Below are 13,772 nucleotides of genomic sequence, written 5' to 3'. Positions count from 1 at the left end.
CATTCTCTGTTAATCCTAGAGATGGTTGTGTGTGAAAATCCCAGTAGATCAGCAGTTTCTGAAATACTCAGAGCAGCCCCTCTGGCACCAAAAACCATGGTGTATTCAAAGTCACTTAAATCCCCTTTCTTCCCCATTCTGATGCTCACTTTGAACTGCAGCAGATCCTCTTCTTGACCATGTCTACATACCTAAATGCATTAAGTTGCTGTCATGTGATTGGCCGATTAGAAATTTGCGTGACTGAGCAGTTGGACAGGTGTACCTAATAAAGTGGCCGGTGAGTATATATATGTATATATATATATATATATATATATATATATATATATATATATATACACACACACACACATACATACATACACACACACACACACACACACAGTCCTGTTCAGTGGAAACCTCCAGAGAGAGAGCGTTCAGGTGAGTTTACTGTGAATGTCACACCTGTGGAAGACAAAAGACAGGCAGAAACACTTCACTGTTCGTGCTGTCGAGTTCAGGGAGTGTGTTTCTTCAAAGACTGAAGAGATCTCATTTTTGCCTAAGGCGTCTTGTAAACACATTATGATAATACAGCCCCCTACTGAATATTCAGTTGCAGTTGATTTCAGAGCTTCAAATAAAGCAGGTAAAAAAAATCAGTCAATGATACATAATATGAGATATTCTGCTATAAAGCAGCTTAAATAAGATTAATATGATGTGGCTCAGTGGTTAGCACTGTGGCCTCACAGCAAGAAGGTTGCTGGTTCGAGTCTCGGCTGGGTCAGTTGGCGTTTCTGTGTGGAGTTTGCATGTTCTCCACATGTTGGTGTGGGTTTCCACCCGGTGCTCCGGTTTCCCCCACAGTCCAAACACATGCGCTATAGGGGAATTGATCAACTAAATTGGCTGTAGTGTATGTGTGTGTGTGAAAGAGTGTGAAGGGTGTTTTCCAATGCTGGCTGGCAGCTGAAAGGGCATCCGCTACATATAGTATACCAATATACCAGAATAATTGGAGGTTCATTCTGCAGTGGCGACCTCTGAAACAGAGACTAAATGAAGGAAAGTGAATGAATGAAACTGTAAATAGTCGATCATTGATGAAGTTTGTAAAAAGAAACACCTAGAAGTGTATTTAGGATGTTTTCTTTACATGAGACCACTAAAATAAACCCCACCCCCTACTGAATATTCAGTTCCAGTTGATTTCAGAGCTTCAAATAAAGCAGATTTAGTAAAAGAAAGTCAGTGATATATGGGATTTTCTGCTATAAAGCAGCTTCTTCTATTAATATCAAAGATTAATATGATGTGGCTCAGTGGTTAGCACTGTGGCCTCACAGCAAGAAGGTTGCTGGTTCGAGTCCTGGCTGGATCAGTTGGCGTTTCTGTGTGGAGTTTGCATGTTCTCCACATGTTGGTGTGGGTTCCCTTCAGGTGCTCCTGTTTCCCCCACAGTCCAAACACATGCGCTATAGGGGAATTGATCAACTAAATTGGCCGTAGTCTATGAGTGTGTGTGAATGGGTGTGTATGGGTGTTTTCCAATGCTGGCTTGCAGCTGAAAAGGCATCTGCTACATATATACCAATATACCAGAATAGTTAGAGGTTCATTCTGCCGTGGCGACCTCTGAAACAGAGACTAAATGAAGGAAAGTGAATGAATGAAACTGTAAATAGTCGATCATTGATGAAGTTTGTCAAAAGAAACACCTAGAAGTGTATTTAGGATGTTTTCTTTACATGAGACCACTAAAATAAACTCCACCCCCTACTGAATATTCAGTTTCAGTTGATTTCAGAGCTTCAAATAAAGCAGATTTAGTAAAAGAAAGTCAGTGATATATGAGATTTTCTAATAAAAAGCAGCTTCTTCTATTAATATCAAAGATTAATATGATGTGGCTCAGTGGTTAGCACTGTGGCCTCACAGCAAGAAGGTTGCTGGTTCGAGTCCTGGCTGGATCAGTTGGCGTTTCTGTGTGGAGTTTGCATGTTCTCCACATGTTGGTGTGGGTTCCCTTCAGGTGCTCCTGTTTCCCCCACAGTCCAAACACATGCGCTATAGGGGAATTGATCAACTAAATTGGCCGCAGTGTATGAGTGTGTGTGCATGAGTGTGTATTGGTGTTTTCTAATGCTGGAAAGGCAGCTGAAAAGGCATCCACTACATATATACCAATATACCAGAATAGTTAGAGGTTCATTCTGCCGTGGCGACCTCTGAAACAGAGACTAAATGAAGGAAAGTGAATGAATGAAACTGTAAATAGTCGATCATTGATGAAGTTTGTCAAAAGAAACACCTAGAAGTGTATTTAGGATGTTTTCTTTACATGAGACCACTAAAATAAACCCCGCCCCCTACTGAATATTCAGTTTCAGTTGATTTCAGAGCTTCAAATAAAGCAGATTTAGTAAAAGAAAGTCAGTGATATATGAGATTTTCTGCTATAAAGCAGCTTATTCTATAAATATCAAAGATTAATATGATGTGGCTCAGTGGTTAGCACTGTGGCCTCACAGCAAGAAGGTTGCTGGTTCGAGTCCCGGCTGGGTCAGTTAGCGTTTCTGTGTGAAGTTTGCATGTTCTCCACATGTTGGTGTGGGTTCCCTTCAGGTGCTCCTGTTTCCCCCACAGTCCAAACACATGCGCTATAGGGGAATTGATCAACTAAATTGGCCGCAGTGTATGAGTGTGTGTGCATGAGTGTGTATTGGTGTTTTCTAATGCTGGAAAGGCAGCTGAAAAGGCATCCACTACATATATACCAATATACCAGAATAGTTAGAGGTTCATTCTGCCGTGGCGACCTCTGAAACAGAGACTAAATGAAGGAAAGTGAATGAATGAAACTGTAAATAGTCGATCATTGATGAAGTTTGTCAAAAGAAACACCTAGAAGTGTATTTAGGATGTTTTCTTTACATGAGACACTATATAAAAGCCTAAGCTCTTGAAATAACAGGTGTCTGATAAAGCAGTTGTTGCCTGCAGTGTTTTTCCTGAAGTGAAAGCTGTGGTGTTTTTGGTTTTGTGTGTAGGACGTGCAGTGACAGATTCAGCACATCACATGTTCTGACACTTTCTGAAACTGAACAAATAAATGAACGGACGCACGCACGCACAAACGAACGCATCCTGACCTGCAGCTAAAACCACAAAGCCCTGAGTATTTATACAGAGCTGTTTGTTCAGGTGAAGCTAAACTCAGTTCCAGTGACATATCAGACCTGTTTTTCTCTTTGACATTGATCTCGGGAGCATTTCACAATCCACTATAATCATTCCTGAGTAAATTCCTTAATACTGTAGTAAACAAAAGCACTTGCATAATAATGAATGTGCATGAGTGTGAAATCAATTTGGAGGTTTTAAGGTTTGCCTGACATCAAAATTTGCAGTTTATTTTGCTATCGCACATTGGTACATTGGTAAATTAATAGTACAATGTTGACGAAAAATGCAAATAATACAGAGTCAATTATGTTTAATAATATGCATGTAAAATATTAATTAGATATGGGTACAATTAATATACAACATTGATTAAAAGTAAATCATGCAGAGTAAATAATATTTAACAATAACAAATATTATGCATGTATAATATTAAATAGATATGGATCAAATGAAGCAACAATATTGATGGTAAAGCAAATAGAGTAAGTAATATTAAATAATAAATAATATTTACATATAATTTTAATTAAATATGCATACAATTAAGATAAAATATTGAAAAAAATTATTAATACAGAATAAATAATATTAAATAATAAAAAATAATATTTATGTATAATATTATTTAGATATGGATAAAATTAAGATACAATATTGATGAAAAAGCAAATAATACAGAGTAAATATTAAATAATAACATAATATTTATGTATGATATTAATTAGATATGGAGAATATTAATGGAAGTTTGGATAAATATTACAGAGTAAATAATAATAAATAATAACAAATATTTATGTACTGTGTTATATTATTTAAATATGGAGAAAATTATGATACAACATTAATGAAAACAGAGTAAGTAAAGTTTGATAGTAACAAATAAGCTGTATAACTTTAATTAGATATGCATAAAATTAAGATACAATATTGATGAAAAAGCAAATAATACTGAATAAATAATATTTTAATATTTATTAAATATGGTTAACATTAAAAAATAAAATGAATGAAAAAGTAAAGAGAATAAATAATACTAAATGATTACAAATAATATTTATGTATAATATTAATTAATAATATTTCATAACAGCATATATTATTTATGCATACATTTACTTAGATATGGGTAAAATTAAAGTAGAATATTGATGAAAAAGTAAATGATACAGAGTAAATAATATTAAATAATAACAAATAATATTCATAATTGTATTTAGATATGGAAAAATTAAGATACAATAATGATGAAAAAGCAAATAATACAGATTAAAAAATAATAAATAAATCATATAATAATTGTAAAATAATAAATAATATGCATGTATAACATTAATTTAATATGGATAAAATTAAGATAAAATATTGAATAAAATGTAATTAATACAGAATAAATAATATTAAATATTAAGAAATAATATGCATGTATAATATTATTTAGATATTGATAAAAAGATGAAAAATTAAATAATACAGAGTACATAATATTAAATAATAACAAATAATATTTATGTAACATTTAATTGAATATAGTTAAAATTAAGGTATAATATTGATAAAAACTGCAAATAATACAGAGTAAAATATTTAATGATAATGCATGTATAATATTAGTTAGATATGGATAAATTTAAGATACATTACTGATTAAATGTAAATAATACAGAGTAAATAATCTTAATAACAAATAATATTGTAGTATGATATTAATAAGATATAGATAAAGGTAAAATATTGATGAAAAAGCAAATAATACAGAGTATAATGCAGAGTAAATAATAACAAATACTATTTATGTAAAATATTAATTAGATATGCATAAAGATACAAAATTGATAAAAAAGCAAATAATACAGAGTAAATATTTAATTATACCATATAACATTTATGTATAATATTAATTAGATATGGAGAATATGGATGAAAATTAGGCTCAATATTACAGAGTAAATAATATTAAATAATAACAAATAATATTTATGTATTGTATAATATTATTTAAATATGGAGAAAATCATGATACAACATTGATGAAAAATAAAGTTTAATAATATTTAATATTATGCATAATTTTAATTAGATATGCATAAAATTAAGATAAAATATTAATGAAAGTAAATAATACAGAGTAAATAATAACATAAATATTATGTAAACTATTAATTAAACATGCATAAAATTGGGATACCATATTGATGAAAAAGCAAATAATACAGAGTAAATAATAAATATTAACCTTTAATATTTCTGTATAATATTAATTAAATATGGAGAATGTTGATGAAAAATTAGGCTAAATATTACAGAGCAAATAACATTAAATAGTAACAAATAATATTTATGTACTGTATAATATTGAAAATTGGAGAATACTGGAGAAAATTATGATAATTGTTAAAAAAAAAAAGTTTAATAATAACAAATAAAACATACATATACATAAACCGTAGGCGCATGACTCAATAAAACTATATTTCTGAGAAAAGTTTGCCTAGGCAAATGAAGCAAACGAAAGGTAGTGGGAACTTCAATTCCCATCAGCCCAGGCGTGGCCATTATCCTTTGCGGTCTGTTGTTGCTACAGATCCAGTAATGTGGAAATGGAGTGTGTTGCTAGTAGCGGGGAAGAAAAAGAGCTGGAAATGATCGAACCTAAAGCGAGTTTTAAATCGGATGTGTGGAAGCATTTCGGTTTCTTTCTAAAAAGATACGAAAAAGTAGAAAAGGTGACAGACAAAGACAAAAACAGTATGCAGGCACTGCCAGACTGTGGTGAAATATAAGTCGGGGAATACGACTAAAAACAGTCATGGGGACTGCAGAACACAGCACACTTGTTAAATAGATGCAGACATTGACTTATACTGTAAAAAGACCTCTATCTCACTCATGGCTTGTCCTCTCAAGTGGGGGAAAGACAACGCACAGCGTTACCCACTGCTGTCAACCTTGGCTAAATCATATCTCTCTGTCCCAGAAACCTCAGTCCCAAATGAGAGGGGTTTTCTGTTGCAGGGGACATTTACCAGATTATAGTTATATGATCATTTTACTTAAAAAACCCATCTCCATCTAAATGAGTGAGTGATTAAATGTTGAATGTGATGAGTTTTCAACAATACTAAATTGAAACTTTATTTTTTTACATGGTTATTTTTTTACAATAGTTTTGGTTATTAAAATTTAAAAATTGAAGTTCCTGTTTCGAAACTTACAGATAGATGGCTGATTTGTATGTCATTAATATGTTCAGTGTTAAGGTAAATAAACACTTTTGGCACTTTTTTCAAGACTTTTCATTAGTTTTGTTTTTCCTGTAAATTATTCAATAAATACCGTACCGTGCCATTCATACCGAGGTATTACCGTACCGTGAAATTCTGATACCGTTACATCCCTAATATATATATATATATATATATATATATATATATATATATATATATATATATATATATATATTGCAAAGCCTTTTAAACCGTGCATGAGATGATGATGGTGTGTAATCGCAGTGAAAGCTCAGATGCTCAATATGTTCAGCCGTATCTACAGATGTGGTTAAAAAGCCCTCAGATTAACAGCAGATGATGTACTGAAGGTTTCTTCTACAGTTAATCCTCACTTAATGACGCACTAAACATGAGAAAAACACTATTTGATAGAAATGTCAAATCAATTTGGGCTGAAAACTAAAAAAGGGGTTAAAAGATGCAGTAAATAAGCAGGATTTTCAGAATTGTTGAGCGAGTGTAGCGGAGACAAAGACAGTGAGTGATATTTACTACGAGCTTTAGTGAGTTTTCTGTAAATGTGGGATTAATGTAATCTGGACTGCAGGCTGTGAAAGTGAATCTGTCCTCGTCTGCTCTTCTTACACCACAAACTCATCATTTTGTCACCGCGGTTGATCTCTTCTGTCTAATATTACATCAGGATTACGCTTTCTAACGCACATTTGTGTCTGCGCTCACTTTTCATCAAGGCTGATAAATCAGTTATGAAATACTTTGAAAAAACACACACTAATCTGAAGTATTTTATCTGTAAAGCATCATAAAGAATCAACTAAAATAACATTTATAGAGGAATAATGTCCAAAATCTAAAGTACATGCATTCATTTTCCTTTAGCTTAATCCCTTTATTCATCACTGTCTCCACAGCAGAATGAACCACCAACTATTCCAGCATTTGTTTTACGCAGTAGATGTCCTTCCAACTGCAACCCAGTACTGGGAAACACCCATACACTCTTGCATTCACACACATTAATTAATATTATTAATCATATTAAACAAAATAGTTTTATTTAAGAAAGCAATGAAATATTAAGTAATTATAATATATTATAATATTATATTATAATTATTAATTTTTTATTTTTAAAATAATCATTTGTTTTAACTTTTAATGCAAAAAAATATTAAAAAATGTAAATAAAAGTTAACAATAATAAAATCTAAATCTAAATTTATTAATTTAATGGATTTTATAAAGATTTAATGAATTTATTAGGTACACATTTGATTAAAATTTTAATATTGCTTTATTCTATATTCTATATTTATTTCAGATTTCCACCAAATATATATATATATATATATATATATATATATATATATATATATATATATATATATATATATATAAATTCAATATGGTTAAAACTAAGATACAATATTGATTAAAAATTTAATAATGCAGAGTAAATATTATTAAATTTATGTATAATTTTATTTAGATAAGAAAATTAAAACACAACATTGATGAAAAAGTTAATATAGAATTAAATTAAATAATTACAAAAAATATTAGTGTATATTATTCAGATATGGATCAAATCAAAATACAATATTGCTGAAAGAGTACACAATAGAGAGTAAATAATATTGAATAATATCAAATAATATTTATGTATAATGTGATTTAAACATGGATAAAATGAAAATACAATATTGATGAAGAGTAAATAATACAGAGTAAAAAATAACACATAATATTTATGTATAATATTAATTCAATATGGTTAACATTAAGATACAATATTGATAAACAACTTAAAATACAGATTAAATAATATAAAATAATAACAAATAATATTTACATATATTTTGTTAGATAGATTTTATTGACGCTTCTTAAGTTAGAACATTGATATTATGTTGTATAAAAATAAATATTTGAGCTTATTATTGTTTAAATGACAGCATGTGTATTTGTTATAGTATTTAAAAAGTAATGACCTCAGTAGTTCACAAAATAAAACTTTAATTAAATAATTTTTATGTATTTAAGCACAACTATTCTGTATTATAGTTCTTGTTTTAACCATAGTACAATATGACGCAATCAAAATAAATAAAAACCTTTTAAGTTATACTTATTGTCAAAAAATACCTCTAAATGAGAATATTTTAGCTGAAATTTAGAAAAAAAATATATTTTTCATAGAATAAAATGGGTTGACCTTTTACTAAAAACATATCTAATAAATTAAGAGAATTGAGAATTGTCAAATTGTTTCCATAGCTGTACTATCAATATTACTAATTATTATTTACTATATATTATTTACTTTTAATCAATATTGTATCTTAGTTTAATCCATAGTTAAATAATATATAACATATTAATATTCAGTTCAATTATTAATATTCAACAAGTTTATTTGTACAGCACTCCACAATAATTATTGCTTGAAAGCAGCTTTCGAAGGGTGCACATAATTGCATTACAATCAAAATCAGAAAATTAAAGGTTAATATTTACCTGTAAACTTACTAATAACTTTGACTAACTAATAGCTTTTAACAGTTATTAAATATGTTTAGTAATTTAGTCGAATTAATGAGCAGATTACATCTACATTATCAGCCCTATCAAAACAACTACACTACAATCAAGCTATTGTGTTCTCAACCGCAAACAATAAACCCTTCAGCACAAAACCATTAAAACAAAACTAAATAATTAGACTAGAGAGCCCCTCCCTCCCACTATGCGTCAACGCTGATTGGCCGCGCCTAAGCTCATTAACATACAAGAGGGCGTGTCTTTTGCGTGTCGCTCAGATGAATGAGTGGAGCTCCTCAGTCGCGCATGAAGACGCGAGCGAAAAAGCAGCCGCTCAACGGAGCTCAGAATGCGGATAAAACTGTAAACTCAGCCGCCTCCCGTTCCCTGTGACGCCAACACTGAACGGGAAACATGTGGAACACTAAACGACGAATATGCCTTCACAGCACAGGAGAGTTATGGGTAAGTTTCTCTCACTTAATGACAAAACTGGATCTCTCATGTCAGATTCTCCTGACCCAACATACATTGTATATGCTAGAATAAAAACACTATTAGGAGAATAATAGCGCCTTTAAAGTATATATTCTAACATTTATAATATATATAAACCAAATTTAACCTTAAAATAATTCTATATACATTTAGGATTTTAAAACTGCTGGGTTATTTCAACCCAATTCTGTCCAGTTTAATAGGCACTACCAACTCCTGGTTAATTTATGGAATCATTTAATCAAATTTAGTCCATATTTTACCCAGTTTGGGTAAAAATAACCAGGCATTTTTGTGTGTATAATTATAATTATATTTTACATTAATATTAGGTATTTATATTATGTTTTTTTTATCATTAACAAGCTTTTATTTAAGTATGTTATATGTAAATACATGTATAAATGTGTTATATTATTAGGTTTACTGCAATATTTACATATGCACATTTATATTCAAGGGTTTAGCTAAAATATATTTGTTACTATAGCTAAAATTGTGTTCCCCCCCGACACAATACAATACATAAAACTAAAATATCATATTCTCATAATTAAGATTTCAGATAAAAAAAAAATTTGCTAAGACTATGGTATCATAAATTTCTTTTAAAAATACATGAATTTAATATATATAAGAACAATTTTACACTTATAATCAAGATTTAAGCTAAAAAGAAAACTGTGGCAGCACACATTTACAAATACATGAAACTGAAAATATTCTAGATTTGTTTGACATTTTTAATCAAGATTTTAGCTTAAATATTAATAAAAAATACTAATAACTTATAACTTGCCTTGCCTAATAATAACCTATTAGCTAAATAAAAAATAAAAATGCATGAAATACAAAATTCCAGAACAATTTTACACCATTTTAAAGACTCTCTGGGTAAATATTTAGTCATGCAAATATGGATTCCAGCTCATGCACGTCAATTCCAACTGCTATTGATGTGCTTGATGCATAATTAATACTGTATGCAAATATGACTATTTTTGTAGGCTTACCAGCAGTTTTGGGGCTTCCTATTAAACAGTTTTTCTCTGTTATTTGTTTCAGGGTTTGTTCATTCTCCTCTTGTACAGCATTCCCTTCTCCTGCTCTTCAAATTTCAGTCACCTCATCTATAAGATAAAGGAAGGATTACCAAAAGGAACACTTATAGGGGCTATCAGTGCGGACTTAACCCTGGATCTTTCCGTCAATCCTTCTCGCTCATTCAGCCTGGAGCAAATGACTACCAGCGAGCACTACATGAATCTGAATAGCACCACCGGGGAGCTGTTCACATCTGCGATAGAGATTGACAGAGAGTCTCTATGTGCTGAATCCCACGAGGGACAGGGCTGTGCAATCTTCCTGGACGTGCTAATCCTTCCCCAGCAGTACTTTCAGCTGGTTAAGATTAAAATCATCATAGAGGACATCAACGACAACAGTCCGCATTTCCCCATGGATGAAATCCGGCTGTCTGTGCCAGAAAACGCACCTGTTAATGCACGGTTTGCGGTGGAGCAGTCCGCAGTGGATCCAGACATCGGGATTCACAGCGTTCAGACCTACTGGCTTAATAATGACTATGGAGTTTTCACGCTGGACGTAGAGGAGAACGAAGGAGGAGAATTGACGCCGTTTCTCATCCTAACCGAGTCTCTTGATAGAGAGGCGCGGGCTGAGTATGTGACTGAAATTATAGCAGAGGATGGAGGGTCTCCGCCTCGTTTTGGCAATGCAACTTTGAGGATTATCATCAGCGACGTTAATGACAACTGCCCCAAGTTTAGAGAGTCTCAAGTGAAAGTGACTCTGTATGGAAATGCCACTAAAGGCATGCAACTGGCTCGTCTACAAGCTTATGATCCAGATGAGGGAGCGAACGCCTTGATTACGTATACGTTCAGTGAACGGGTCAGCCAGGAAAGCAAAAGCTTATTTCACTTGGATACAACGACTGGAGTTCTGAAACTAGCAGGAAGAATCAACAACAACAGTGCGAAGCTATACAAGATAAACATACTAGCCAATGGGGCGGGGTGTATTCCTGACGTTGCTATGGTTAGCGTGCATGTCATCAAACAACTCTCTGGTCCTCCGACGGTTGTACCGCGTTACATTGCGTTTGAGAAAGATGGCGTCGTGAGCTTAAGCGAATCAGAGCCTCCGTTTTCCCCCATTGCTTTTTTTACCATCAAAAACACCGAGGCCCAACAGAAGGTGGAGTGTTTTCTGGAAAGTGCAGGTCCTTTTAGGATTGTGCCTTATCAGGGTTTAAAAAACGAGTACTTGCTGGAAACCACTGATGTCCTGGATTATGAGCTGCAACAGGATTATGAAATAGTCATTGTGGTGCGTAATTCCCACGGATTAGCAGTTAACACTGTGGTGAAAGTCCATGTGTTGGATGTCAACGACAACGCTCCGGTTTTCAAGCAGTCCTTCGTTGAAATCGCCGTTGAGGAAAATAACCCACCGAATACGTTCCTGGCTCAGCTTCAGGCGAGCGATGCGGATAGTGAAAGCAGAGGGCAGGTGTATTATCAACTTGGAGCTGACGCTCCCACCATTTTTAACATCGATAGCTACACCGGAGTGCTAACAGTGTCAACATCTCTCGACCGAGAGGAAAAGGAGACCTACCGCTTCATGGTTCGAGCTTTAGACAGGGGAACGCCAAAAAAGGAGTCAATCGCGACGGTGATCATCACCGTCCAAGATCGCAATGACAACAGCCCGCGATTCATCAACAAAGACTTCACTTTCTTTGTACCAGAGAACTTTCCAGGATTTGGCGAAATCGGCGTGCTTACAGTCACAGATGCTGACGCCGGAGAAAACGGCTGGGTCGCTCTATCAATCCTCAACGGAAGTGACATCTTTGTTATTGACACCGGACGAGGAGCTCTAAGAGCCAAAACACCATTGGATCGAGAGCAACAGGGGACGTATTACGTATGGATCGAAGCTATTGATGGAGGAGAGCCTGCGCTTTCTTGTGTCACAATGGTGACCGTTCTCCTTCTAGACGTCAATGATAATCCTCCAACAGTTCTCTTTCCGCAATCCAACCAGTCCTTCATGCTGGTGCTTCCTAGCACAGTTCCGGGAACATCTATAACTGAAGTGTACGCTGTGGATCGGGACACGGGAATGAATGCTGTTATTGCTTACAGCATTATTAAGAGAACTGACGGAGAACCAGGGTCGTTTGACATCGATCCGTACACTGGAAACATCACCCTGAGGAAAGCCTTGAACAATCGGGGGCTTTATAGTTTATGGGTTAAAGTTCGAGATCACGGTCAACCTGAGCTCTACTCCACCGTGCTGGTTAACCTGTTTGTGAATGAAACGGTCAGCAATGAGACGCTCATTCAGAGTTTGTTGCCGAGAGTTGTGGATCTGGATCACGGTGAAGCTCCTCCGGTTAAGGAAGGGAGAGAGGGAGAACGAGTGCCAAATATGTGCAACGAGTATAAAGTCATACTGCTTGCATTGACGGCGACTTGCATGGGACTGTTTTTGACTGTCGTGTCGTTGGTGACGTACATTTGCTGCAAGAAAAGAAAGACGAAAAAGAAGAGGCAAGGCACGGAGACTCTCAAGCTCAACCATGAGATGGTGGAGAAAAACCTACTGGAGATTTCAAACATTTGACAGTAAACTGCTCAGCAGGCAAAATCTGCTTGTACTGCCCAAACTATTCACTGCAAAAATGCTTGACAATGAGTTTTCGTCTTGTTTCTAGTCCAAATATCTAAACTGATTTATTTATAAATTGATTTATTCTTAAATCAATGTGCATTCTATAGACAGGTTTTAAAAAATGGTCGATTATAAGCAAGTTTTTCCCTAAAACATACTAAATAATCTGTCGGTGAGATAAGCAAAGCACATTTATTTCAGATATTATTTTGATATTTTCCCAGAGATGGGTTGCAGCTGGAAGGGCATCCGCTGCGTAAAAAACTTGCTGGATAGGTTGGCGGTTCATTCCGCTGTGGCGACCCCAGATTAATAAAGGGACTAAGCCGACAAGAAAATGGATGAATTATTTTGATATAAGGGTGCCACGGGGGCTCTGTGATTAACACTGTGGCCTAACAGCAAGAAGGTTGCTGGTTTGGGTCCTAGTTGGGCATTTCTGTGTGGAGTTTGCATGTTCTCCCTGTGTTGGTGTGGGTTTCCCCCACAGTCCAAAAACATGTGGTATAGGTGAATTGGGTAAGCTAAAATGGCCCGTAGTGTATGTGTGTGAGTGAGTGTGTGTGAATGTTTCCCAGTACTGGGTTGCAGCTGGAA

The 13,772-nt window shown here is 33.9% G+C and overlaps 1 protein-coding gene across 1 annotated transcript; it reads left to right on the top strand.

Annotated features, from left to right (window-relative positions):
- Positions 1–9,267: 9,267 nt before the first annotated feature.
- On the top strand, positions 9,268–13,450 carry pcdh20 (protocadherin 20). Its single transcript, NM_001351717.1, is given in 2 exon segments — positions 9,268–9,434; positions 10,533–13,450. Coding segments are annotated over 2 exon segments (2,646 nt in total). The 5' UTR covers positions 9,268–9,383; the 3' UTR covers positions 13,128–13,450.
- The last annotated feature ends 322 nt before the right edge of the window (positions 13,451–13,772 follow it).

Source organism: Danio rerio, chromosome 11 (assembly GCF_049306965.1).
Source record: "Danio rerio strain Tuebingen ecotype United States chromosome 11, GRCz12tu, whole genome shotgun sequence".
Classification (NCBI taxonomy): domain Eukaryota; kingdom Metazoa; phylum Chordata; class Actinopteri; order Cypriniformes; family Danionidae; genus Danio; species Danio rerio.
Note: the sequence above shows the minus strand (reverse complement) of the source record. Positions and strands in the feature narration are given on the sequence as shown.